This window comes from Suncus etruscus, chromosome 1 (genome assembly GCF_024139225.1).
Source record: "Suncus etruscus isolate mSunEtr1 chromosome 1, mSunEtr1.pri.cur, whole genome shotgun sequence".
Classification (NCBI taxonomy): domain Eukaryota; kingdom Metazoa; phylum Chordata; class Mammalia; order Eulipotyphla; family Soricidae; genus Suncus; species Suncus etruscus.
The window spans coordinates 72,591,357-72,618,809 of NC_064848.1; the positions used below are offsets into that span (position 1 = coordinate 72,591,357).

Genomic DNA, 27,453 nt, shown 5'->3' on the forward strand with positions numbered 1-27,453 from the left:
CATCCCTCTGCATGCAAGGCAAACACTCTACCTCCATGCTCTCTCCGGCCCAAGTTGATTTTTTTTTTTTTTTTTTTTTTTTGGTTTTTGGGTCACACCTGGCAGTGCTCAGGGGTTCCTCCTGGCTCTATGCTCAGAAATCGCTCCTGGCAGGCTCAGGGGACCATATGGGATGCTGGGATTTGAACAACTGTCCTTCTTTATTGAAGGCAAACGCCTTACCGCTGTGCTATCTCTCTGGCCCCACCAAGTTGACTATTTTAAACCCTTAAAATAATCTGGTCTGTTCACCAATAGTATGCAATAGGGCTGCTTTCTAAATATTCACTCCATTCACTATGACAAAGGCTGACATTATGAAAAAAAAGTTAAATCATGTGACATTAAAATGGATCCTTAAGTTTTTGTTATTTATAGTAAGAGTTAAGGATTAATCATGCATCTTCCTGCTGCCAAAGCATAACAATATAAGATACAAATATTCCTTCAGAAATTACCACTTACAAATCAATAAAACTCATTCCAAGGCATTTATTTAGCATCTTCAAAACTTAGAACCAAACAGGTAAAACAGCAAATCTTAGAAGACTCTTCATAATAAGATTTCCCCTTAATTTGGTAGATGAATTTGGTTACCTGTAAGTGTTGAAAATAAGAAGCTGAAATAATCTACATCACTCATCAACAAATCTTTAACTGAATACTTCCATCCAGAAAATGATGATCTATAATAAACAGGAAAACTATTATCAGAAATAGCCAACTTAAAACTCCAGAACACACGCAACCATTTTTCTTTACTGAAAACAAACTGACTTATCAGCTTAAATAGAATCAACAACATGTATTAATTTTATACAAGTGCACATGTACCATAATGTCAAATTTTTATTTCTAACACTAACAGGTAAAGACTATGTAATAATGTAAAAACTCATTTAAATAATTATTTACCTAGATATGTAGTATAACAAAATTTCTACCCATTTGAAAACCAAACTGCAAGAAACCAACAGCAGATTTTGTGTTTAGTAGTAGGTTTCATACCTATCTATTTTCTACTTTAATTTTTAGGAAGTCTAAACTTAAATGAGTTAAGTTTAAACAAGCTGCCACTAAGTAACAGTTGTCTTAATTAGGTAAAGAATACTTTCATTTAAGCCGGTCTAACAATGTGCTCCTACACTTTACAAACTTATAACAAAATCTATTTCATAGTAATAGAGTTAAAATATTAATAAGGCACTCACGGGAATAAGCTATATGAAGTAGTTTCTGATTAAATGAGTATATATCTGGTTCCTATTATCAATTTCCAGTGAATCCTTTAAAAACCTTTCATGGTAAGGTTAAGAAAGAAGAGAGTAAATAGCAAACATAGTACAGGAAAAAAAGGCTGGATGGGCTGGAGCAATAGCACGCAGTAGGGCATTTGCCTTGCACAAGGCTGACCTGGGAGAAATGCAGGCTTGATCCCTGGCATCCCTTATGGTCCCTAAGCCTGCCAGGAGTGATTTCTGAGTGCAGAGCCAGGAGCAACCCCTGAGCTCTGCCGGGTGTGGCCCAAAAACCCAAAAAACAAACAAACAAAAAAAAATACAATGAGGTACCATTTCACACCACAGAGACTGGCACACATCACAAAAAATAAGAACAATTAGTGCTGGCAGGAAATGTGGGGAGAAAGAAGCTTTCATTACTGCTGGTGGGTTGCCATATAGTCCAGTCTTTAAGGAAAACAATATGGACATTCCTCAAAAGACTGGACACTGAGCTCGCATATAATCCAGCTATAACACTCCTAGGGATACACCCTAGGAACACAAAAATACATTACAAAAATACCCTTTGCATGCCTATGTTCATTATAGCACTATTTATAATAGTAAGAATCTGAAAATAACTCATATGCCCAACAACAGATGAGTGGCTAAAGAAACTGCTACATCTACAGAATGGAATACTATGCAGCTAATAGCAAAGGTGTAGTCTTGAAATTTGCCTATACATGGATGGACATAAAACTATCATGTTGAGTGAAATGTAGTCATACAGAAAGATATAGTCACAGAATAGTCTCACTATTTAAGAAAAATAGAAGACATATTGGAATAATACCCAGAGACAGAAGCTTACTATAAAGAAGGGTGAGCTCAATTAGAGAAATAACTATACTGCTAATCATCATGACCATGTTAGTGAGAGAAATAGAATGCCTGTCTTGAATACAGGCAGGGGGTGAGGGAGGAAAGAGATAGGAGGCATTGGTGGTGAGAATGTTGTACTAGTGAAGAGGGTGTTCCTTCAATAACTGAAACTCATCTACAAGCATGTTTGTAATCATGGTGCTTAAATAAAGATATTATTAAAAAAATAAAAAATAAATAAATAAAAAGGCTGGGGCTGGAGCCTTACCCAGCCTTGCATGCAGATGATGACCCAGGATGGACCCGGGCTCGATCCCCAACAACCCATATGGTCCCCTGAATTTGCCAGGTGCAATTTCTGATTGCAGAGCCAGGAGTAAGTCCAGAGCACTGCTAGGGGATGGTCCAAAATCCAAAAAATAAAATAAAATTTAATTTAATTTAATTTAATTTAAAAAATTAAATTAAAAAGGCTGGAAATTATCTGATTCAACAAGTTGACTACATCCAAATTTATCAGGCATCTATCTGAATGTCAGGAAGAACTAGTTTTTAAGTTAACTAACTATACTTAGGCTATTTTTTTAGTTTTATCATTATACAAATGCAATTACAAAGACAGTATTTGGTGAATAAAATAATGTGCACATCAATCCTACAAAGTGATAATACAGTGGTAGGGCATTTGCCTTAAATACAGCTGACCCAGGACCGACCTTAGAAATAGATCTTCGGCATTCCATTTGGTCCCGAGTCTGCCAAGAGTAATTTCTGAATGCAGAGGCAAGAGCAACCCAAGTGCCATTGGGTGTAGCTCAAAAACCAAACCAAACCAAACTAAAACACAAAAAACAAATACGGAATGGGCAACGAAGGGACCAAAATGATAGCACAGCAAGCAGGGTGTTTGCCTTGCACATGTCCAACCAGGGTTTGATCGCCAGCACGATATAGAATACCTGAGCATAACAGGTGTGACTCAAAAACAAAACAAAAAGTAAAAAGTTTCTCTCTCTCTCTTCTCTACCTCTCTCTTCCTCTCTCCCTCAATCTCTGTCCCCCTTTTCTGTTTTTCTCTTTCTTTTCTCTCTCTCTCTTTTTTTTTTTTTTTTTTAAGTTTTTGGGTCACACAGGACTGTGCTCAGAAGTTACTTCTAACTCTGTGCTCAGAAGCTGCTCCTGACATGCTCGGGGAACCATATGGGTTGCTGGGAATCATAACCTAGTCCTCGGCATGGGCTACGTGCAAGGCAAAGACACTACTGCTATGCTTTCTCTCTGGCTCCTCTCCTCTCTTTTTTCCTCTCCTTCTCTCCTCTCTCTGTCAAAAGAAAAAAAGAGGCAAAAAAAAAAAAAAAAAAAAAAGAAGGGGCTGGAGAGGTGGCACTAGAGTTAAGGTGTCTGCCTTGCAAGCACTAGCATAGGACGGACTGCGGTTCCAATCCACTGGCGTCCCATAAGGTCCCCCCAAGCCAGGAGCGATTTCTGAGCGCATAGCCTGGAGTAACCCCTGAGTGTCAAACGGGTGTGGCCCAAAGACCAAAAACCAGAAAAAAAAAAAAAAAGAAGTAAAAATTTGTAAGATGCCAGATGTGCAATGCAAAGAAATACAAAATAGCTAGAAAAAAAAAAAAAAACAAAAAACTAGTAATATCATTGAAACCAGTGAAAACAGAAACTAATTGTGCCATCAAGTGGCTAAAATGGGCATAGCAAATCTATTTTATCAGTATTTTGCATAAATGACAATATATACTATTATGTTTCAACTGTGATGATCATGCTGTGGGGGGGGAGGGTCCTGGAAAGATTCTGGAATAAGCAGGTGACAGTCACCCACCCTACTAAAACCCAACCCATATATTTTTGTTTTCCTTGGCGGGGGGGGGGGGGGGGCTATACCCAGCAGTGCTCAAAGTTACTCCAGATTTTGTACTCAGGAATCACTCCTGGCAGTCTCAAGGGACCATATGGGATGCAGGAACTGAACCCGGGTAAACTGGGTGTAACACAAGTGCTTTACTCACTGTGCTATTTGGTCCAACCCTCCAATCCTTGTTATTCCAAATATAATTTCTCCCTTTAGAAATTCTTATCAAACACTACAGATTAGCTTTTCAGTTTCATACCGTATGTTCCCCAATCTCACTGCAAATAAACTCAGGGCTAAGAGAAGTACTGGGATCAAAACAATAGCTCAGTGGATAGGACACTTGCCTTGCAGAGGGTTTACCTGGATTCAATCCCTGTAGTCCCATATAATCCTGTAAGCCAACCAGGAGTAATTCCTGAGCACTAAGCCAGAAATAACCCCTGAACACCACTGAGTGTACTCAGGAAAGTACTAAGCAAAGGTCAGTGAACAAGAAAGTAGAAGAGAACAGGGGAAAGTCAAATTCCAAGGAGATACACAAGTAGAGAAAAAGGTAGAGGTAAGTCTAGCAACTCTAAGCACACATTTTAAAAGTTGTGTTAGCAGGCCCGGAGAGATAGCACAGCGGTGTTTGCCTTGCAAGCAGCCGATCCAGGACCAAAGGTGGTTGGTTCGAATCCCGTTGTCCCATATGGTCCCCCGTGCCTGCCAGGAGCTATTTCTGAGCAGACAGCCAGGAGTAACCACTGGTGTTACAAATGTCAGGTGTGGCCCAAAAACCAAAAAAAAAAAAAAAAAAAAAAAGTTGTGTTAGCTGATGGTTTTTTGAGATACATGGAATAGTATAATAGTCTTTGGTTAGTTTCTGTTGAGATAAACTTAAGGTTTCAGAACTACAAAATTTTAACAGAATATTCTAATAGTCAATAAATCAGGAATGACTAAAGAAGTATATTTCAGAAAAATTCATCTAGCAACAATGCATAAAACAGGATTGAGAAGAATGATTATAAAAGTACTAAAGGTAGGGGGCCAGAGAGATAGCATGGAGGTAAGGTTCAGATCCCAGCATCCCATATGGTCCCCCGAGCCTGCCAGGAGCGATTTCTGAGCATAGAGCCAGGAGTAACACTTGATGAGCACTGCCGGGTGTGACCCAAAATACAAACAAACAAAAGTACTAAAGGTAGACTCATGGGCAAACAAAGAAAAGGATATTTTGAAAAGAAAGCCCAAGATATGAAATAACCCAATGTAGGGACGGGAGCAGTGACACAGTCGTTAGGGCGTTTGCTTTGCATGTGCTAACCTAAAACAGACCGAGGTTCGATCCTCAACACCCCATATGGTCCCCCAAAACATGGGCGATTTCTGAGCACACAGTCAGGAGTAACCCTTGAGTGTCACCGAGTGTGACCCAAAAACAAACAAATGAAATAACACAATGTACATCTCAAGTAATTCCCATTATTATTATTATTATTAAAATTTGAGTTTGGAGAAAGTGATCATGAGAGTCATCATTCAGCCTGAGGAAGTCAAAAAGTACTAATTTTGTACTCTCTTTAACAAGAAATGAACAACACACAGGCACTATATATATACACACACACACACACACACACACACACACACAAAGATGTGTTACTAAAAAACTGTGTAAACACAAAACAGAAAAAAATTAACTCGATGTACTTCTTTTTTAATTTCGGAGCCACAGCCAGCTTGCTCCTGGCTCTGGGCCAGATGTGTACCAAAGCAAGCACTATAGACCCTGCCAATCCGATTCAATATGATGTACTTTTGGAAGGGGGGGAGGTTGGGCCCACATACAGAGCTGCTTAGGAGACCATACAGATACAGGGGATTGAATATGGGTCAGCCTCATGCAAGGTAAGCACCTTACTCAATGTACTACCTTATTGGCCCCCATGTAATACTTTTAATATGAAAATATGCTTTAAACAGAATGATTATGAATCGATCATTATTTGCAAATTAATGGATTTTCTTATTACAAAACCACAAATTTTAGTAATAGAAAAATCATAGAAAACATCTTTGCAAAGTTAATAGGCAAAATTTATAAAGATTTAAAGTATAACTTCCAAAGAGGATCATTTTCAAGAAATGTTCAGTTTTTTGATTCTTGGTAAAAACTGGCAATTCTCAGGGGTTACTCCTGGCACATCAATCCTGGTGGTGTTCAGGGGACCATATATTTTAAGGGTGCTAAATAGATTCCTCAATTAGAAATATATCAAAGGACAGAGTGCCCTCTACTGGAAGTTGATAAATAAAATCACTTAGGTATAGAAAATAGTATTAAATATTTCACTTAGATGCAATGCACACTTAATAAATCTAGAATTTTCACAGATAAGCAATACCACGAAAGTAACTAGTGCTGAAAAGGTTGTTATAATGAAGATTACCAAAATTTTCTCATCTGTTTTAAAGGAAACAGCAATGAATGCTAAAGAAAGCTTTTTTTCGGGGCCGGGGCGGTGGCGCTGGAGGTAAGGTGCCTGCCTTACCTGCGCTAGCCTAGGAGGACGGACCGCGGTTCGATCCCCCGGCGTCCCATATGGTCCCCCAAGCCAGAGTGACTTCTGAGCGCATAGCCAGGAGTAACCCCTGAGCGTTACCGGGTGTGGCCCAAAAACCAAAAAAAAAAAAAAAAAAAAAAAAAGAAAGCTTTTTTCATTAATAATGTTACTCAACTTGAATAGGATACACAGAAAAGGAACGTAGAAACCAAACTTTTCACTACAGCCTACAACTTAAAACGTGCCCCCAAACCTATTCTTGTTAATTTTAACCCTATTTCTATCTATACAAATCAACTGATAAGCAACTTGAGACAGAAATCTTAACTGCATCTAGCAATAATATCAAGTTTTAATTGCTACATTAGAAGCAAATGAGTAGGAGTATGTGACTTTAAAAAATGCCTTCTACAGCTCACAAATCAGGAATGAAAGAAGTTAAAGAGACAAAATGTTACTCTTAAAACAGCTCACGTGAACTAGTGCTACCTCATGTGCAGTATCCCGATGAGCATAGCTACCAAATCGGTACTCAGTCTTCCCATAATACAGCAACGACTTAACCGGGAGAGCAAATCGGCAGGCAGACTGGGTAGAAAATAGACAAGCTGGACCAAAAGTTGCTGAGACTCTGCTGGGAGAATCACCATAGTACCTTCCTGTGGATCTAGTGGGACAGGTAGAAACATTGAATTTAACTCTAAAAGATATATAAACTAGCAATAATAAAGCAGAACATTTTAATTGTCTTATGTTGAATTTCAATTGATCAATGAGAACAATTATATATATATATATATATATATAATGTGTGGTTTACTAAGCTATCTTCTAAAGTGAAACACTAAGGATACACATTATTTAAAATTATATTTATTTAGGACCAAAGTGATAGCACAGTTGGTAGGGTGCATGCCTTGCACACAGCTGACCTGGGTTCGATATCCGATATTCCATATGGTCCACCAAGCACATTAGGAGTGACCCCTGACCACAGAGTCAAGAATAGCCCCTGAGCATTGCTAGGTATGGTATATATATTTTTCTACAGCTATAAAATTAGAAAGGTCCCAGCTGGGCTTGACTTCAGGTTTTAATTCTCCCCTAGATTCCAGGGGTGAGGAGGAATGTATGTATGTATGTATGTATGTATGTATGTATGTATTTGTTCATTTAATATTATAAAGATTTCACAGCCAAATACTTTATATAAAATAAGATTTTGCTTTTAAATAGGAGCCAACACTTAGCAGAACTTAGGAGTCTGAGGCACTCACTGTACGCTGCACTCAATGCCTTTTTCTTTTTTGGTTTTTGGGCCACACCTGGCAGTGCTCAGGGGTTACTCCTGGCTCTGTGCTCAGAAATCATCCCTAGCAGGTTCGGGGAACCATATGGGATGCTGGGCTTCGAACCAGTGTCCATCCTGTGTTGGCCCTATGCAAGGCTAATGCCCTGCTGTGCTACCACTCTGGCCCCTCTCACTGCCTTTTTTTCAGTACTCAGGTCCAACAATGCAGAGCTAATGGATGATTGGGGGGTAGGGGAGTTGTCCATCATATGGTGCCAGAATGGAATTCAAGACTTCACACTTGCTGGGAACATATTTTACCACTTGAGTTGCTGCCCTGAGGCCTGAAACAAGAAATCTGACAGAAATATAAATATATTGGATTAAAGTAACTAAATAAAAAGCAGTGCACACTTTTGCAAAATTTTAATAGTAATCATTTTTTGTCTATTTTGGGGCCACAACCAGCGATGCCCAGGGATTACTCCTGGCTCTGCACTCAGTTATCAATCCTGGCTGTGCAGGAGCAACACAAGGATCAAACCCATGTGGACTGCGAGCAAGTAAAGTACCTGTCCCCTATACTATCTATCTCTGGTCCCAGTAACAAACTTTTTCTTTCTTTCTTTCTTTCTATTTTTTTTGCAATATTGATACTGAACTTAGTACTTCACACATGCAAGACATACGCTCTATTACTACTCTATACCCGCAACCTAGTATCAAAATAAATATCATCAAAGGCTGTATTTTAAAATGCCAATATCCAAAACTGAAAAAGACATAAAAATATAACCATAAAAGACAGACCAAAAAATACACCTAAAGCCCATTATTTGATTAATAGGTAAATAAAGTGTATAACCATACAGTGGAATAATGTTCAACATTAATAAAAAACTAATTTATATCACGAATGATTCCTGAAAATACAGAAAATTTGTAGAAAAGCAAAACTCATAAAAGCAAATAGGTTAAAAATTACTGAATGTGGGCCCAGAGAGCAGAGTGGCGTTTGCCTTGCAAGCAGCCGATCCAGGACCAAAGGTGGTTGGTTCGAATCCCGGTGTCCCATATAGTCCCCTGTGCCTGCCAGAAGCTATTTCTTTTTTTTTTTTTTTTTTTTTTTTTTTTTTTTTTGTGATTTTTGGGTCCACACCCGGCAGTGCTCAGGGGTTATTCCTGGCTCCATGCTCAGAAATTGCTCCTGGCAGGCACGGGGGTCCATATGGGACGCCGGGATTCGAACCGATGACCTTCTGCATGAAAGGCAAACGCCTTACCTCCATGCTATCTCTCCGGCCCCAGAAGCTATTTCTGAGCAGACAGCCAGGAGTAACGGCGGGTGTGGCCCAAAAACCAAAAAAAAAAAAAAAAAATTACTGAATGTACACTGCAAGCAAAAAATCTATATCTCAATAACATAAATCATATATGTATACATACCAGTATGCTTGTTATTTTTCTTAAAATATGAAATAGTAAGTCAGTTCTAAAGATGTATAAAATATTTATAAAAACTATTCAAGGGCCAGAAAGATGCACAGTGGTAGGGCATTTGCCTTGTAAGTGGCCAATATGGGACAGAACCGGGCTCAATTCCCAACATCCCATATGGTCCCCCAAGCTTTCCAGGAGCAATTTCTGAGTGCAGAGCCAAAAAAGTAACTCCTAAGCACCACCGGGTATGGCCCAAAAGCAAAAACAAACAAAAAACAAAAACATAAACCATTCAAGATATTTGTTATTAGATATGTAGCTTGCTATAGAAGTTTCAAAGCAATTTTTCTTGAATACATGTTTTAAAATTTGTGAACAGCAACCATAAAGTCATAAAGTGTAAGTATGGGCCTGAGCAATAGTATAGCACGTAGTGTACTTGTTTGCATGCAGCTAACCAGTTCAATCTCTGGCACTCTATATGGTCCCTCAATCTCCACCAAGTGTGATCATTGAACATCAAGTCAGAAGTAAACCCTAAGCACTTCTGAGTATCTTACAACTACAAAATAAATAATAAAATCTTAAAAGAAAAATTTAACATACATTATAATTTGTGCTGATAATTTCACAATATGTGCAAATATCTAATTATTATATACTCAAAATGATTATGTTGTGGAGCTGCTGAGAGGACCAGGTAGGGCATTTGTCATGCACACAGCTGACCTGGGTTTGCTCTTGGCACACCATATGGTCCACCATGCTTAGCTAGGAGTGACCTTTAAGAGTAGTACAATAGGGCCCGGAGAGATAGCACAGCGGCATTTGCCTGCAAGCAGCCGATCCAGGTCCAAAGGTGGTTGGTTCGAATCCCTGTGTCCCATATGGTCCCCCGTACCTGCCAGGAGCTATTTCTGAGCAGACAGCCAGGAGTAACCCCTGAGCAATGCCGGGTGTGGCCCAAAAACCAAAAAAAAAAAGTAGTACAATAAGTAAAACCTGAGCACCATCAAGTATGGCTCAAAAAATTTTTTTAAATATACATCAAATAGGGGCTGGGACAATGGCGCTAGAGGTAAGGCATCTGCGCTAGCCTATGACAAACCATGGTTCGATTCCCCCGACATCCCATGTGGTCCCCCAAACCAGGAGCAATTTCTGAATGTATAGCCAGGAGTAACTCCTGAGCATCACTGGGCCCAAAGATCAAAATAAATAAGTAAATAAATAAATAAATATGCGTCAAATATACCTCAATAAAGACAATTTAAGAATACTAAAGGCGGGCCCAGAGAGATAGCACAGCGGTGTTTGCCTTGCAAGCAGCCGATGCAGGACCAAACGTGGTTGGTTCGAATCCCGGTGTCCCATATGGTCCCCCGTGCCTGCCAGGAGCTATTTCTGAGCAGACAGCCAGGAGTAACCCCTAAGCAATGCCGGGTGTGACCCCAAAAAAAAAAAAAAAGAATACTAAAGGCATCCACAACAATTAACCTTCTAAAACTATTCTAACCAACATTCTAATATAATTTCAATAAATAATAAACTTGCTGTTTGATATTCTGTTAAGCGTCATCTAAGTAGTTAACAGTAATTTTAAGAAAAGGCAAATCTAGAAAGCAATCAAATCTAAAGAACCCGCCCTTAAAAACTTTTTTCCAAAATCAGGGTGATCAATGATTACTTAGATTACTAAGCAAATATACCATAAATTCGGAGAGCAGTAGCTTGTAAGCTTTTTAGTAATTCCTTATTTGCTCGAGCTGCAGCAGTGTGGATGATATCAATAAGCTGTGTTGAGAGGTCAAGGTTTCGGGAGCCAAGATAAGCAAGTTGCAATGGTAAACCGGCCAGCCAACGGGATAATATTTTACTGCGGTATCTTAGAAAGACCAAAGGAAAACAAAATGCCATTTCCAAAAAACAAGGAATAAAGTTAAACAAAAAACATTTTTAGATTCTTTAAAAGTGACCACTTTAATTGATACTACGGTTTATTCATTTATTTGAGAAGAGTTAAGATCAATAGCATACTTATTTAGCTATAGCATCTCCATGGTTTTACCCATTAAAAGGAGGACCATGTTAAAGGACAATTATACAAATTATATTTTTACCTAAGAGGCCATAGAAACTTAACTTTGTATACTTTTAGGGTAAATTATACTAAATTGATATTGATGCATTCAAGTTTTGTATACCCAATACTTCAAACTTGTATTATTTAAAACAACTATTATTTATATACAACTTCAAAGTTTATTACTTCTTTTGAATACTTGCTAAAAATCTACTTACTCAGATAATGGTAATTATTTTTACTGTCTGATGGGCTTAGTGACAAATATGATCTTTGTTCTTAGATCTGTACTGTTTGCCCTTCACTAGATGCATGGCTATATCCAACTTAAATAGAGCTTCAGTTTCCTTCCATAACTGGGAATAATAGTACAATAGAATAATAGTACCATAGAATAATAATAGTATAAGTACTAAGATAACTTATTAAAAGTATTTGGTTCTTAATAAAGATGTAACCACAGACCTGATACCTGCCTGATCAGCCCCAAAAATGTTCAATTCCACCTATCAAGCAAAAGGTTATCTTTAATTTCACATTTTGTGGTATCTACCTCACCTAGAAGGACCAAATTAAGCCAGGGACTGTCTCATCTTCTGTAGCCTTCATTCTTCTACTATATGGCCCCAATATGTCAACTAGAGTTGATATTTTAACCCCCATCATTTTTTTAAATGGAAAAAAAGTTGCTCTGGCTATCCTTTAAGTATACAAATGAAACCTTTTTGCTTATTTTGGGGCTAACCTAGTAATGTTCAGGGTGTACACATGAGATCACACCTGGTACTTTGGAGGAATATATGCCCCAGCTGTCAACATTCAAACCTGGGTGGCATGCATGCAAGGCAAATGTCCTACCTGCTGTATTCTATCTCCAGTCCATGTATGCAAGTTTTATCTTTTAAAAAGAACCAGAGGCTAGAGAGATAATATAGTGGGTAAGGAGATTGTCTTGCACATAATCATCATCTGTTCAATTCCAGACACCCTATATCAGGGATCTCAAACTCAATTTACCTGGGGGCCGCAGGAGGCAAAGTCGGGGTGATCCTTGAATGCAAAGTCAGTAGTAAGCCTTGAACATTGGGGGGTGTGACCCAAACAACTAAAACAAAACAAAACTAAAAAGATTCCAGGGCCCGGAGAGAGAGCACAGCTAGCACCCGATCCAGAACCTAAGGTGGTTGGTTCGAATCCCCGTGTCCCATATGGTCCCCCGTGCCTGCCAGGAGATATTTCTGAGCAGACAGCCAGGAGTAACCCCTGAGCACCGCCGGGTGTGACCCAAAAACAAAAACAAAAACAAAAACAAGATTTCTCTAGGGCAGGGCCACAAAATGTTGTACGGGTGGCCGCAAACACGGGCCTCGAGTTTGAGACCCCTGCCCTATATGGTCCCCCAAGACCTGCCAGGAGTGATCTATGAACACAATGTGAGGACCAAGTCCTAAACACCAAACAGACTACCAGGTACAGCTCCCACGAAATCAAAGAAAAACAAACAAGAAAAGTTAACTTCTCTATAAAGGTTTAATCACTCAATCCTTTAAATAGACTTCACAAGTCAGTGAGAAAAATAAGAAATGACATTTTACCTTACTCTGTAAGATTTAAGTTCTTCTTGTTGATAGACTTTACTAAAAAACTTAAGTAACAAAGTCCGAACAGGAAAGAGAAGACCCCTCTGCTGATACAATGTATAAACAGCCTTGATGAGAGCCTCTGCTGCTTCTAAATACAGAGGAGAAAACAAGACATATGAATATAAAACATTTCTTCACTAGCCCCAAAATTCCTCTACAATTACAGAAGTACAAGGTACATTCTGTGACAATGGGAACCAATATTAAGCACAAATTGATTACAATGACTAAAGTCATAAAATATGACTATAATAATAATAATAATAATAAAAAGAAAGAAAGAGAAAGAAAGAAAGAAAGAAAGAAAGAAAGAAAGAAAGAAAGAAAGAAAGAAAGAAAGAAAGAAAGAAAGAAAGAAAGAAAGAAAGAAAGAAAGAAAGAAAGAAAGAAAGAAAGAAAGAAAGAAAGAAAGAAAGAAAGAAAGAAAGAAAGAAAGAAAGAAAGAAAGAAAACCATTTGGTTGATCCCATACGTTTTCCCCGAAGACAACCAACCTAGGAACCTATGAAGGGATGACCCAAAAAAAATTGTTAGCAAGACAGAGTAGACAGTAGGGGCCAGAGAGATAGCATGGTGGTAGGGCTTTTGCCTGTGCTCAGCAGACCCAGGACAGCCAGTGGTTCGAATCCCAGCATCCCATATGTCCCCCGAGCCATCCAGGAGTGATTTCTGAGCAAAGACCCAGGTTTAACTCCTGAGTGCCACCGGGTGTGACCCAAAAACAAAAACAAAAAAAAAGAGTAGATGGGAATAAAACAGGCAAGCTTTGTTTTCATATGAAAATCCACACTGAGGGCCCGGAGAGAAAGCACAGCGCCGTTTGCCTTGCAAGCAGCCGATCCAGGACCAAAGGTGGTTGGTTCAAATCCCAGTGTCCCATATGATCCCCCGTGCCTGCCAGGAGCTATTTCTGAGCAGACAGCCAGGATTAACCCCTGAGCAATGCCGGGTGCAGCCCAAAAACAAAACAAAACAAAAAACAACAACAACAAAAAAGAAAATCCACAATGAATAATGACCCAGTGTAATAAAACAGCAAGCTGAAAGGCAAAAAGACAAGCAGAATTCATTTGTGGATCAAAGGAAAATCTCTCAATATTCAAATTAGATCAGAAGAGGATATGTATTTCGTCAGTAGACTCAGTGACTTTACCTCTTATTCTTATCCTCCTTTAATTACAATTCTGTAATCTACCAAAAATCATTTTCTTCACAAGAGACCTAGTCCATAAATGATCTGTGTTCCCATTTACAATTTTATTAACTACCTGTTGACAACTGGAAAATAAATTCGTCAACTTAAAACTAGAGTCTGAATAGTATGCTTAAGAATTCAAAAGTAGGGCCCGGAGAGATAGCACAGCGGCATTTGCCTTGCAAGCAGCCGATCCAGGACCAAAGGTGGTTGGTTCGAATCCCGGTGTCCCATATGGTCCCCTGTGCCTGCCAGGAGCTATTTCTGAGCAGACAGCCAGGAGTAACCCCTGAGCACCGCCGGGTGTGGTTCTTCCCCCCCCCCCCCCCAAAAAAAAAAAAAAAAAAAAAGAATTCAAAAGTAGGGCCCGGAGAGATAGCACAGCGGTGTTTGCCTTGCAAGCAGCCGATCCAGGACCAAAGGTGGTTGGTTCAAATCCCGGTGTCCCATATGGTCCCCCATGCCTGCCAGGAGCTATTTCTGAGCAGACAGGCAGGAGTAACCCCTGAGCACCGCTGAGTGTGGCCCAAAAATCAAAAAAAAAAAAAAAATCAAAAGTAGGGGCCGGAGAGATAGCATGGAGGTAAAAGCGTTTGCCTTGCATGCAGTAGGAAGGTGGTTTAAGTCCCAGCATCCCATATGATCCCCTGTGCCTGCCAGGGGCAATTTCTGAGCGTAGAGCCAGGAGTGACCCCTGCCAGGTGTGACCCAAAAAAAAGAATTCAAAACTAAGGAACAAGCAGCATTACCTACCTCTATTAGATTGTATCTGCATCAACCTCCATGACACACCAAGTAATCTGTTCAGCTGTTTACTATTTAGTCTGGTGCCATCTTCCAGGGTCTTTGTCACAAATTTCCTTATCATTTCTATCCAATTGGAATCCTTCTGTAAAGTTGAGGCATTTGCCAGAGAGACCATGATATCAGATAGTGTTAAATTCAGTAAGAGATGATCTACATTACTGGAGATAACCGTGCAATGCTTGATACTGAAAAACAAAGAAACAAATCTATTAAGTGTCATATCCACTTTACAAAGTTCCCACTTTACACAAAATACTTAAATTCACTGTAAGTAGTTTAAGAATATTTAAAACCTTTTCTTCCCAAAAGGAAACTGAAGTTTTAAGTTAAACAGTTTGCTGATACACCAGAGATTTAATTATAGTGAGTAGGCAGCCTGATGCAGCTAACCAAGCTCCAATCCCCTACCCTACATATCCCAATCACAGCCAGGAATGATTCCTGAGTAAGCCCTTGGGCAGTCTCATATGCCCCCTCCCAATAAATTTGTTTGGCCATGCTACAATAACATAAAAAAAATAACATAAAAAAAAGAGTAGAGTGTTGAGGCTGGAGAGATAGCATAGAGGTAGGGTATTTGCCTTGCTTGCAGAAGGCCAGTGGTTCAAATCCCGGCATCCCATATGGTCCCCTGAGCCTGCCAAGAGCGAGTTCTGAGCGTAGAGCCAGGCATAACCCCTGAGCGCTGCGGGGTGTGACCCAAAAACAAAACAAAAAAAGGTAGAGTGCTAAATGTGTTACGAGAAAATAGATTTCTTCCTAGAATTAATCAATTGTTAAGTATACAGATATGATGGTAAGCTTTAGACCACAATATTGTAAACAAATTATTTGTTATGAAATCAGAATTGTTAAGAAGGTACAAACAAGAGTAGCTTCTAACTAACTCTTTTTTGTTATTTTTGGGGGTTTTTTTTTGAGGGGGGAGAGGCATACCTGGCAGAACTTAGAGGTTACTCCTAGTTCTGCACTCACAAGTCAATCAGGGCAAGCTCGGGAGACCACGTAGGAGGGGGATAAAACCCAGGTTGGCCATGGGCAAGACAAGCGTCTTACCCTCGAGTCTATACTATCTCTCTGGTCCCTCTAGTCAGTTTTTTGCTTAAGTTGCCATGCATGATACCAAAAATGTCCTTACAACATTATCTGAAAATCTATTTTTTTTTTGGTTTTTGGGTCACACCTGGTGACACTCAGGGGTTACTCCTAACTATGCGCTTAGAAATCACTTCTGGCTTGGGGGACCCTATGGAACATGTTAGCACATGCAAGGCAAATGCCCTACCGCTTGTGCCACAGCACCAGCCCCTGAAAATATTATTAATTTGGAAATAAGAAGTCTTGAAAACATATAACAGAAAAGTTTTTCAAAGTAGATACTTGTATGTTGATAAAGATTACATTGTTCTAAGTAATCATGATTTAAAACAATCACGAATCTCTCCTGGCAACTATTTTTTTATGTATAAAATGAGAAAACATCCCCAAAAAAGCACTGTTCTGAAATAAATCTTACAATTCATATATTAAAGTCAATGTAAATATCTAAACCAAGGAAAACACTTTTATTTCTTTTTGGGCCATATGCAGAGGTATTCAGGGATCCTGCCTGATGGTGCTCAGGAAAATGATAGGCAATGCTACAAATCAAACTCAGGTGAACTATATGCAAGACAAGTATACTACTTGCTGACCTCTCTACAATCCCAAGCAATTTCTTTCAAAACCTTGAAAGAAATTTATTAAACATATAGATCTTAATGAAAACTAAAATTACAACTTAAAAGGCATTCATTTAAAACTACTGTATATTAAATATCAGGACCTTTTTATTTCACATTTAGAAAAATATAAAATTGACTGAAAAAAGTATGTAAGCCAATTTTTGGAGGTGTGAGGCACAACCTGGTGGTGCTCAGAAACAACTCCTGAAGGATTTAGGGGAGCCAATATGGTGCAAAAGCATATTTTTTCTGCTCTGAATATAATCAGTAAACTAAGTATAACTGAGTATAAAAAACTAAAATGGAACCAGATACAAATCTTATGAGAGGCTAAGGACATTAAATACTGCAGGAGAAAGATAGTAATACATTTAATATAGAAATAATATAGTAAAAAGTTTCTTGCAGGTGAATGTTTTCTTGAATGTAAAAGAAAAGACAGGTCACAATACTATATAAAGAAGCAGAATGCAGGCCCGGAGAGATAGCACAGCGGCGTTTGCCTTGGAGCAGCCCATCCAGGACCAAAGGTGGTTGGTTCGAATCCCGGTATCCCATATGGTCCCCCGTGCCTGCTAGGAGCTATTTCTGAGCAGACAGCCAGGAGTAACCTCTGAGCGTCGCTGAGTGTGCCCCCCACACACACACAAAAAAAAAAGAAGCAGAATGCGTAGCAACCTGGGCAAAGGATGACAAGAAGTAATATCAAAGAGGTGTAACTGAAAAAGTGAAATACCTAGGAAGAATGAAAAGGAACTGGATTTGAAACATGCTTATTAAAAGTACACATATGAGTTTTGAGTTGGTAAAAACAGGAAGGAACCAAGGTTGAAGAGACAGTATGAAAAGTTAACTCTGTAGCCTCAACCCTGGTTCAAATCCTCACATTGCACAGGGTCCAAGTGTTCCTTCACTCCAAAAAGAGAAAACTGAAAAAAAATCTTTCACATCTGTAAAGACATTTCATAAAGATTTTAGATTCAAACACCCAATTAATTTCAAAGACAGTATTTTTTTTTTTTTAATTTCTGGGGGCCTTGCCTTGAATGCAGTCAACCTGGGTTCAATCTTTGACATCCATATGATTCCCCAAGCACCGCCAGGAATAAATCTTGAGTGCAGACCCAGGAATAACCCATGAACATCTTCCCTTTACCCTCCATAAAAAAAAAAAATTCTATTGCATCATTGTGAAAGCTGTAGGAAATAAGGAGAAAAATCTCGTGGGCAAAACAAAGAAAAAAACATTTAGCTTGGTTGTTTTTATTGTGGGTCAGACCAAGGTGCTCAGAGCTATTTGCAAAGCTCAGGGAACCACCTAATACCAAGGGCTTTAACCCAGCCTTCTCAAAGCAATGTATTCACTCAGGCCCACTAAGGTAAGCTTCAGGGCCTTTACTGAGATGAAACCCAAAGCTTCACAGATGCAATGTTTGACTTCTACCACTTAATCATATCTCCAATTTCCAAACCATGCACATATGCTGGGCCTATGATTAACTACTTCAGTGACCACAGTACTGATGAGGCACTTGTTTTTTATTTTTGGTTTCTGGGTTTGGGGCCACAGAAATGGGTTTGGGGCTTAGAAACCACTCCTGGAAGCCTGGGGACCATATGGGATGCTGGGGATTAAAACGGTGTCAGTTCTGGGTCAGCCGCATGCAAGGCAAATGCCCTACCCACTATGCTATCATTCTGACCCCAAAGCACATTTTAAAGTGAAGCCACTTTTTTTAAGCTGTTAAAACTTGGTGAATACGGGCCAGGAGAAATAGCACAGCTAGCACAGCGGCATTTGCCTTGCAAGCAGCCGATCCAGGACCAAAGGTGGTTGGTTCGAATCCCGGTGTCCCATATGGTCCCCGGTGCCTGCCAGGAGCTATTTCTGAGCAGACAGCCAGGAGTAACCTGAGCACCGCTGGGTGTGGCCCAAAAACCCAAAAAAAAAAAAAAAAAAACTTGATGAATTTCTCTTCCCAGTTCGATATATAATTGACTTAACAGTTTTAGGTTCCATATGATTTGACTATGCAAATCTACTGTAAAATGATTACATCAGTAAGTCAACTTCATTACCCCATGCCACTATTATTTTCTATCATCAAAACACAAATGTCAAAACGAATACAGCTAACAATGTCTCAATTATGAATAGTTCTTACCTTGTGAAATTCAGGAAATCAGATAATACACTTGGAAACTAAGCTAGTAAATGTAATAAATAATTTTATAATAGCAAGAATTTACTATGTATTAAAAAAATCCAGTATACCTCCTTCTTATAATCGACCAATTTCGTTCCTTTAGGAGCCACTATGGCTCATCCAAAGTGGTGGAGGGGAGGAAATAAATGACAATAGCAGGTTAGCTGCATCCAGCTTACTCCTGACTCTTAAAATCACCAAATACTCCTGCAAGGCTTGCGGGACCAATCCCAGGCTGGCTGCATGGAAAGCAAGTACCCTACCCACTGGTCTGTCACTCTAGCTTTCAAAATGGTATCTTTAAGGATGTCAGATTCGGGACCAGTGTGACAGCACATCAATAGGGTGTTTGCCTTGCACACAGCTGACTCAGGATAGAACTTGGTTCCATAGATCCGTGGATCCCTGGTGTTCCATATGGTCCCAAGCCAGGAGCGATTTCTGAGCACAAAGCCAGGAGTAACCCTGAGTGTCACCGGGTGTGGCCCAAAAAACAAACAAACAAAAAAAAAGTCCGATTCTTATGTTCATTGTAGCACTATTTAGAATATAGCCAGAATCTGGAAACAACCCAGGTGTCCAAGAACAGATGAGTGGCTAAATAAATTGTGGGATATCTACACAATGTAATATTACACAGCTGTTCGGAAAAATGAAGTCATGAAATTTGCTTACACTTGGATGAGCATGAAGATTATTATGCTGAGTAAAATTAGAGAGAGGAATAGATATAGAAGAATCTCACTCATTTGTGGAATATAAGAAAACAAAAAGAGGGGCCGGAGAGATAGCATGGAGGTAAGGTGCTTGCCTCGCATCTAGAGGGTCTGTGGTTCAAATCCCAGCATCCCATATGGTCGCCCGAGTCTGCCAGGGGTGATTTCTGAGCCTAGAGCCAGGAGTAACCCCTGAGCGCTGCTGGGTGTGACCCCCCCCGCAAAAAAAAGAAAGAAAGAAAACAAAAAGATAATATGGTAATAATATTAAGAAACAATAGAGAGGGCCAGGTGGACCAGTCCATAGCAGGAAACTTGCCAAAAATAGTGGACCATTGCAGTTAGGGTCGAAAAGGGACCACTGTGACAATGATAGTTGGAACTGACCACTGGACAAAACAGGGTGCTTAAAGGGGATAATAGCGATGCACTTAAGACATAACTTCATTAACAACAGAACAAACGTGTCAAAAAGTGGAAAAAAAGGGAAAAGAGATAGAGGAAGAAAAGTAAAATGTTTCCAAGAGGCAGGCAGTGGGGGAAGGCAGGAGAAAAACTAGGGATATTGAGGGCATGTAACATATACTAGTGAAGGGTAGAATACTGAAGACTGAAATGGTGCATGTAAGACTGAAACTCAATCATGAACAATTTTGTAACCGTGGCTCTTAAATAATTTATTTTAAAAAATGAATGAGGGGCCGGCGAGGTGGCGCTAGAGGTAAGGTGTCTGCCTTGCAAGCGCTAGCCAAGGAAGGACGGCGGTTCGATCCCCCAGCGTCCCATATGGTTCCCGCAAGTAGGGGCAATTTCTGAGCACTTAGCCAGGAGTAACCCGACCATCAAAGGGTGTGGCCCGAAAAACCAAAAAATAAAAAAATAAAAAAAAAATAAATGAATGATAGATTCTAGGCCAAGGAGGTAGCTCACAGAGTTGGTGCCACCATATTCTTTGCATACACCAAGATCTGACTTACTTCTGACTGAAAAAGAAATAGTATCTGAGCAGCAATGTATGTGGTCCAAAAACAATAAAAAAAACTTCAAATTGGGGAGAGGGAAAAAAATTAAGAACTTTATATCCAAAAAGTAAAAACCCACACTGCACCCACAGATATGTCCCATGCTTTCCATTAACTAATCCTGTCTTATACTCATCTCCCAGTTAGTGTATAGTGTATATTCTTCAGACACAGAGCCAGCATCATCATGCCTCTAAAAAATGCCAGCACTAGCCAGCCAAATTTTGCTCTTTGCAGGATCCCTCTCTGATGTCAATTATATTTGTATTAGCTGAGCACTAAATGATTCCCATAGACCAAAGTATTTTCTTTCTTCCATATTTTCCCCCTCTTCTTCCAAAAACAAAAACAAAAGCACTCCGATGACAAACTTTATCATAATGAAATCACTTCAGATACTGAGCAAAAAATATAATTTAAGACTTCTGATTACCTCTATCCTGAAACTCTGTTTACAGTAATCAGCCAAACTAAGTTTAGTTTAAGAAAATGAGAAGCTCATCTGCCTTCAATAGCTGTGTATAATTTCCATGCACATCCTTTGAGCCCTGCTCAATTAACCTCAACTATTCACAAGGGAGTTTCTACATAGTAACTTTCAAACAGTCTTAAGTGCCCTTGTGGGTGTTTGCTCATTTGAGGGAATTTTAATGTTCTATTTTATTTAATTTTTTTTGTTTGTTTTTGGGCCATACCCGGTAACGCTCAGGGGTTACTCCTGGCTATGCGTTCAGAAATCACTCTTGGATTGTGGGACCATATGGATGCCAGGGACCGAACCTCAGTTCGTCCTAGGTTAGCTGCGTGCAAGGCAAATGCCCTACTGCTGCGACATCGCTCTGATCCCTATTTTGTTTAATTTTATGAGTTTTTACATTTATCAGCACTCAAAATTTTGTTTGTAATTTATATCTTTAATCTCTTCTTTTTTAATTTATTTAAAGAAAATGTATCACATAGTTGACATAACTAATCAAAATACATTTGTTTCAGGAGAACAGAAAGTTATTAAAAATAGAGAACAGAGAATTTAAAAAAATGAAAAAGGGACATTTACTAGCATTTATATTTGTGAAAATTATTGTATCACCAACCAATATATTTTTTTTTTTTTTTTTTTGGTTTTTGGGCCACACCCGGTGACGCTCAGGGGTTACTCCTGGCTATGCGCTCAGAAGTTGCTCCTGGCTTGGGGGACCATATGGGACGCCGGGGGATCGAACTGCGGTCCGTCCTAGGCTAGCGCAGGCAAGGCAGGCACCTTACCTCTAGCGCCACCGCCCGGCCCCAATCACCAACCAATAAAGTCGTTAATACAATAGCCGTAGGTTTAGTATGCTCCCTTTATTTTTTTCTTTAGAGATGGAAGATACACTAAAAGTGTGAGTGAGAGTGTGTGTGTGTGTGTGTGTGTGTGTGAGAGAGAGAGAGAGAGAGAGAGAGAGAGAGAGAGAGAGAGAGAGAGAGAGAGAGAGAGAGAGAGAGAGAGAGAGAGAATAGTCGTTTGCATAGGCACAGCAAAATACAGAAAGAATTAGAAAGACCTTTGGCCTGAAAACCAGGGAGATCTTACCCCTGAAGTATTTTGGCATAAGACCAACTCAAGGCTCCAGGCATACTACGTTGTCCAACCCCTAGTCATTCTTGGTGGTCAGCTCTTTAGCCTCACAGTTGTTGTTTCTGTAGTTATAGGTCCTTAACCTCTATCTTTAATCCATAACCATTTGTTTAGTTCACAGGACTATTTTTTCTCCAATTATCCCTCTTCCTTCAGTAGTCTCATGAGTTTCCTTATGTATAATGAGAATTAGATAACATAAAAAAATATTTCAATCATGGACCAAAGCATTAGTACAGCAGGTAAGGAGATTGTCTTACATGTAGCCAACCCAGGTTCAGCCCCAGCATCGGATATGGTCCCCAGGAGTGATCCCTGAGCAGAGTCAAGATCTGAGCATCATCAGCTATGACCCAAAAATCCAAAACAAACAAAAATTCAATTAAGACTCCAAAACTACATATCAACTCTTCATAATAAACTATCAGCCACAGCATACTTTATTAGATTCTTATGTACATTATTTGGCCCTTTATACTCATTTAGCAAAAAAGTTTAACAGAAAATTAAATGAGGTACCTTAAGAACCTTGCCAACAATAAAAAAAAATAAATAAAAAAAAAAAAAAAAAAAGAATTTATTGGGGCCGGCGAGGTAAGGTGTCTGCCTTGCAAGCGCTAGCCAAGGAAAGGACCACGGTTCGATCCCCCGGCGTCCCATATGGTCCCCCCAAGCCAGGGGCAATTTCTGAGCGCGTAGCCAGGAGTAACCCCTGAGCATCTAACGGGTGTGGCCCGAAAAACCAAAAAAAAAAAAAAAAAAAAAGAACCTTGCCAACAAAGGTTAGTCAAACTGTACGTTCTTTACTTCACAAAATCTAGATAGATTTCATATTATATACCTTCTGTTATAGAGAGCTAAAGTTTAAGATTTGGGGGAGAGGTGGTTTGGTTTTGTTTTGTTTTGTTTGGTTTGGTTTTTTTTTTTTTTTTTTTTTTTTAGACATAAAATAATCTCATTTATTTGTGTGATATAATAAAACAAGAGATAGTATTGTAACAATATCCAAAGACAATAGAATTAGGGTCAGGAGATCTATCTCAGGGTAGGCTATTCTCCACAAAGAGCAGTGAGTGCAATTAAAGTAGAGAAGGTTCTACTAGGCCAATGATAGTTGGAACTAATCACTCTGGACAAGAACTTGGTGCTCAAAGGGCAGAAAGTGACACACAAAACACACTTCCATTGACAATAGTGGAGGCTACAGTGTCAAAAGGGAAAGTGAGAAAGAGAAGGAGAGAGAGAGAATGTGTTTGTGTGTGTGTGTGTGTGTGTGAGAGAGAGAGAGAGAGAGAGAGAGAGAGAGAGAGAGAGAGAGAGAGAGAGAGAGAGAGAGAGAGAGAGAAAGAGAGCCTATGGTGTAGGGATGGGAGGAAAAAAGGGGACATTGGCGACAGGAAGGGGAAGGGTGCACTGGTGAAGGATGGCGTACACTGTATGATTTGAAACCCAACAATGAACAATTTTGTAACCATGGTGCTTAAATAATGCAATCAATAAAAAATTTAAAACACAAGGTTCTATGGATTGAACCTAGGTCAGTCAGATGTAAATCAATTGCCCTACCTACCTATTCTCCAGTTTTGAGGGCTCATTCCAATTAGACATGAGATCAGCTTGTATTATTTTACATATGGTTTCTCTAGCAATATATTATGGAGATCCTCTTATGTGAAAATATCTGGTCTACCAGTCACTGCAACTACTATAAAATTATTGCCAGAGCAATAACTTTAAAGGGTTGTGTAATGTTCACATTTACTTTGGAAAAGCAAAACTCTATGCTGATGACAGAGATGTAATCAAATGTGAATGATCAGATATCTAGCCACATTAATTTGTTTTAACTCTGTATTTTTTAACTTAATTAATATTCTTTCTGCAGAGTCAAATACTTCCACAGGATTCCTACTGTCTAACTCTTACTGGAGACAATCTAAAAAAATACATATATCTCCAGAGGCATTGTCTCAAGAAATTAGAAGCAACTGGGTTAATTACAATAAAAGATGTCTGGCTAGATTTTTATATTGTAGACCCTAAACTATAAGCAAATGCAAAAAGTGTAGAAAAATATTTCATTATATTTCAATCTGAAAGGCATTATTTAGATTAGTAGTATGGGTATTTTTAGAAAAATTGCGTGAATCTCTTCCTCTGAAACAGAAAAGTCTTTGAAACTATTTTTTGCAAAGATAACTGAAATAAAAAGCTTAAGAAAGTAGAGGTGGAATTGAAGGGCTCTACAATTTTAAAAATCTGTGATTTCAATTTTCCACCTCAGTACATCATATATGGGCATATCCTGGTATATGAAATTAAGTGTAAATTAGCAGTATTCTTTTTTTTTTTTTTGATACCCTAGTACTGTTATGCAAATGTTGGGCACCTGAGCCCACTAGACTCTTGGGGAGCCTAGGCTCTTTTTTTTTTTTTTTTTTTTTTTAGTTAGCAGCACACAGACCAGTTAATCCTAAATTGTAGTGCATCTTTTATACTTTTTCTTTTTTTTTTTTTAACACCACCCATCACCAGTGCAACATTCCCATCACCAATGTCCCAAGTCTCCCTCCTCCCCACCCGACCCCCTGCCTGTACTCTAAACAGGTTCTCAATTTCCCTCATACATTCTCATTATTAGGACAGTTCAAAATGTAGTTATTTATCCAACTAAACTCATCACTCTTTGTGATGAGCTTCCTGAGGTGAGCTGGAACTTCCAGCTCTTTTCTCTTTTGTGTCTGAAAGTTATTATTGCAAGAATGTCTTTCATTTTTCTTAAAACCCATAAATGTGTGAGACCATTCTGCGTTTTTCTCTCTCTCTCTGACTTATTTCACTCAGCATAATAGATTCCATGTACATCCATGTATAGGAAAATTTCATGACTTCATCTCTCCTGACAGCTGCATAATATTCCATTGTGTATATGTACCACAGTTTCTTTAGCCATTCGTCTGTTGAAGGGCATCTTGGTTGTTTCCAGAGTCTTGCTATGGTAAATAGAGCTGCAATGAATATAGGTGTAAGGAAGGGGTTTTTGTATTGTATTTTTGTGTTCCTAGGGTATATTCCTAGGAGTGGTATAGCTGGATCGTATGGGAGCTCGATTTCCAGTTTTTGGAGGAATCTCCATATCGCTTTCCATAAAGGTTGAACTAGACGGCATTCCCACCAGCAGTGGATAAGAGTTCCTTTCTCCCCACATCCCCGCCAACACTGTTTATTCTCATTCTTTGTGATGTGTGCCATTCTCTGTGGTGTGAGGTGGTATCTCATCGTTGTTTTGATTTGCATCTCCCTGATGATTAGTGATGTGGAGCACTTTTTCATGTGTCTTTTGGCCATCTGTATTTCTTCTTTGTCAAAGTGTCTGTTCATTTCTTCTCCCCATTTTTTGATTGGGATTAGATGTTTTTTTCTTGTAAAGTTCTGTCAGTGCCTTGTATATTTTGGAGATTAGCCCCTTATCTGATGGGTATTGGGTGAATAGTTTCTCCCACTCAGTGGGTGGCTCTTGTATCTTGGGCACTATTTCCTTTGAGGTGCAGAAGCTTCTCAGCTTAATATATTCCCATCTGTTAATTTCTGCTTTCACTTGCTTGGAGAGTGCAGTTTCTTCCTTGAAGATGCCTTTAGCCTCAATGTCCTGGAGTGTTTTACCTACGTATTGTTCTATATATCTTATGGTTTTGGGGCTGATATCGAGGTCTTTAATCCATTTGGATTTTACCTTCGTACATGATGTTAGCTGGGGGTCTAAGTTCAATTTTTTGCAAGTGGCTACCCAGTTTTGCCAACACCACTTGTTGAAGAGGCTTTCTTTGTTCCATTTAGGATTTTTTGCTCCTTTATCAAAAATTAGATGATTGTATGTCTGGGGAACATTCTCTGAGTATTCAAGCTTATTCCACTGATCTGAGGGCCTGTCTTTATTCCAATACCATGCTGTTTTGATAACTATTGCTTTGTAGTAAAGTTTAAAGTTGGGGAAAGTAATTCCTCCCATATTCTTTTTCCCAATGATTGCTTTAGCTATTCGAGGGTGTTTATTGTTCCAAATAAATTTCAAAAGTGCCTGGTCCACTTCTTTGAAGAATGTCATGGGTATCTTTAGGGGGATCGCATTAAATCTGTACAGTGCTTTGGGGAGTATTGCCATTTTAATGATGTTAATCCTGCCAATCCATGAGCAGGGTATATGCTTCCATTTCCGCGTGTCCTCTCTTATTTCTTGGAGCAGAGTTTTATAGTTTTCCTTGTATAGGTCCTTCACATTTTTAGTCAAGTTGATTCCAAGATATTTGAGTTTGTGTGACACTATAGTGAATGGAGTGGTTTTCTTAATGTCCATTTCTTCCTTATTAGTATTGGTGTATAGGAAGGCCATTGATTTTTGTGTGTTAATTTTGTAGCCTGCCACCTTGCTATATGAGTCTATTGTTTCTAGAAGCTTTTTGATAGAGTCTTTGGGGTTTTCTAAGTAGAGTATCATGTCATCTGCAAACAGTGAGAGCTTGACTTCTTCCTTTCCTATCTGGATTCCCTTGATATCCTTTTCTTGCCTAATCGCTATAGCGATAACTTCCAGTGCTATGTTGAATAGGAGTGGTGAGAGAGGACAGCCTTGTCTTGTGCCAGAATTTAGAGGAAAGGCTTTCAGTTTTTCTCCATTGAGGACAATATTTGCCTCTGGCTTGTGGTAGATGGCCTTAACTATATTGAGAAAGGTTCCCTCCATTCCCATCTTGCTGAGAGTTTTGATCAAGAATGGGTGTTGGACCTTGTCAAATGCTTTCTCTGCGTCGATTGATATGATCATGTGATTTTTATTTTTCTTGCTGTTGATGTTGTGTATTATGTTGATAGATTTACGGATGTTAAACCAGCCTTGCATTCCTGGAATAAAACCTACTTGATCGTAGTGGATGATCTTCTTAATGAGGCATTGAATCCTATTTGCCAGGATTTTGTTGAAGATCTTTGCATCTGCATTCATCAGCGATATTGGTCTGTAATTTTCTTTTTTCGTAGCATCTCTGTCTGGTTTAGGTATCAAGGTAATGTTGGCTTCATAAAAGCTATTTGGAAGTTTTCCTGTTTTTTCAATTTCATGAAAGAGTCTTGCCAGGATTGGT

The 27,453-nt window shown here is 39.2% G+C and overlaps 1 protein-coding gene across 4 annotated transcripts in view; it reads right to left on the minus strand.

Annotated features, from left to right (window-relative positions):
- Positions 1 to 27,453, minus strand: part of TEX10 (testis expressed 10) — a 60,142-nt gene that overhangs the window by 19,371 nt on the left and 13,318 nt on the right. For all 4 annotated transcript variants that reach the window (XM_049770056.1, XM_049770066.1, XM_049770049.1 and 1 more), the window contains 5 exons: positions 14,975 to 15,213; positions 12,979 to 13,114; positions 11,010 to 11,185; positions 7,059 to 7,236; positions 637 to 725 (listed from right to left, as the gene is read on the minus strand). In XM_049770056.1, the coding sequence (XP_049626013.1) occupies positions 637 to 725; positions 7,059 to 7,236; positions 11,010 to 11,185; positions 12,979 to 13,114; positions 14,975 to 15,213 (818 nt within the window). The remainder of the gene's footprint in view (positions 1 to 636; positions 726 to 7,058; positions 7,237 to 11,009; positions 11,186 to 12,978; positions 13,115 to 14,974; positions 15,214 to 27,453) is intronic.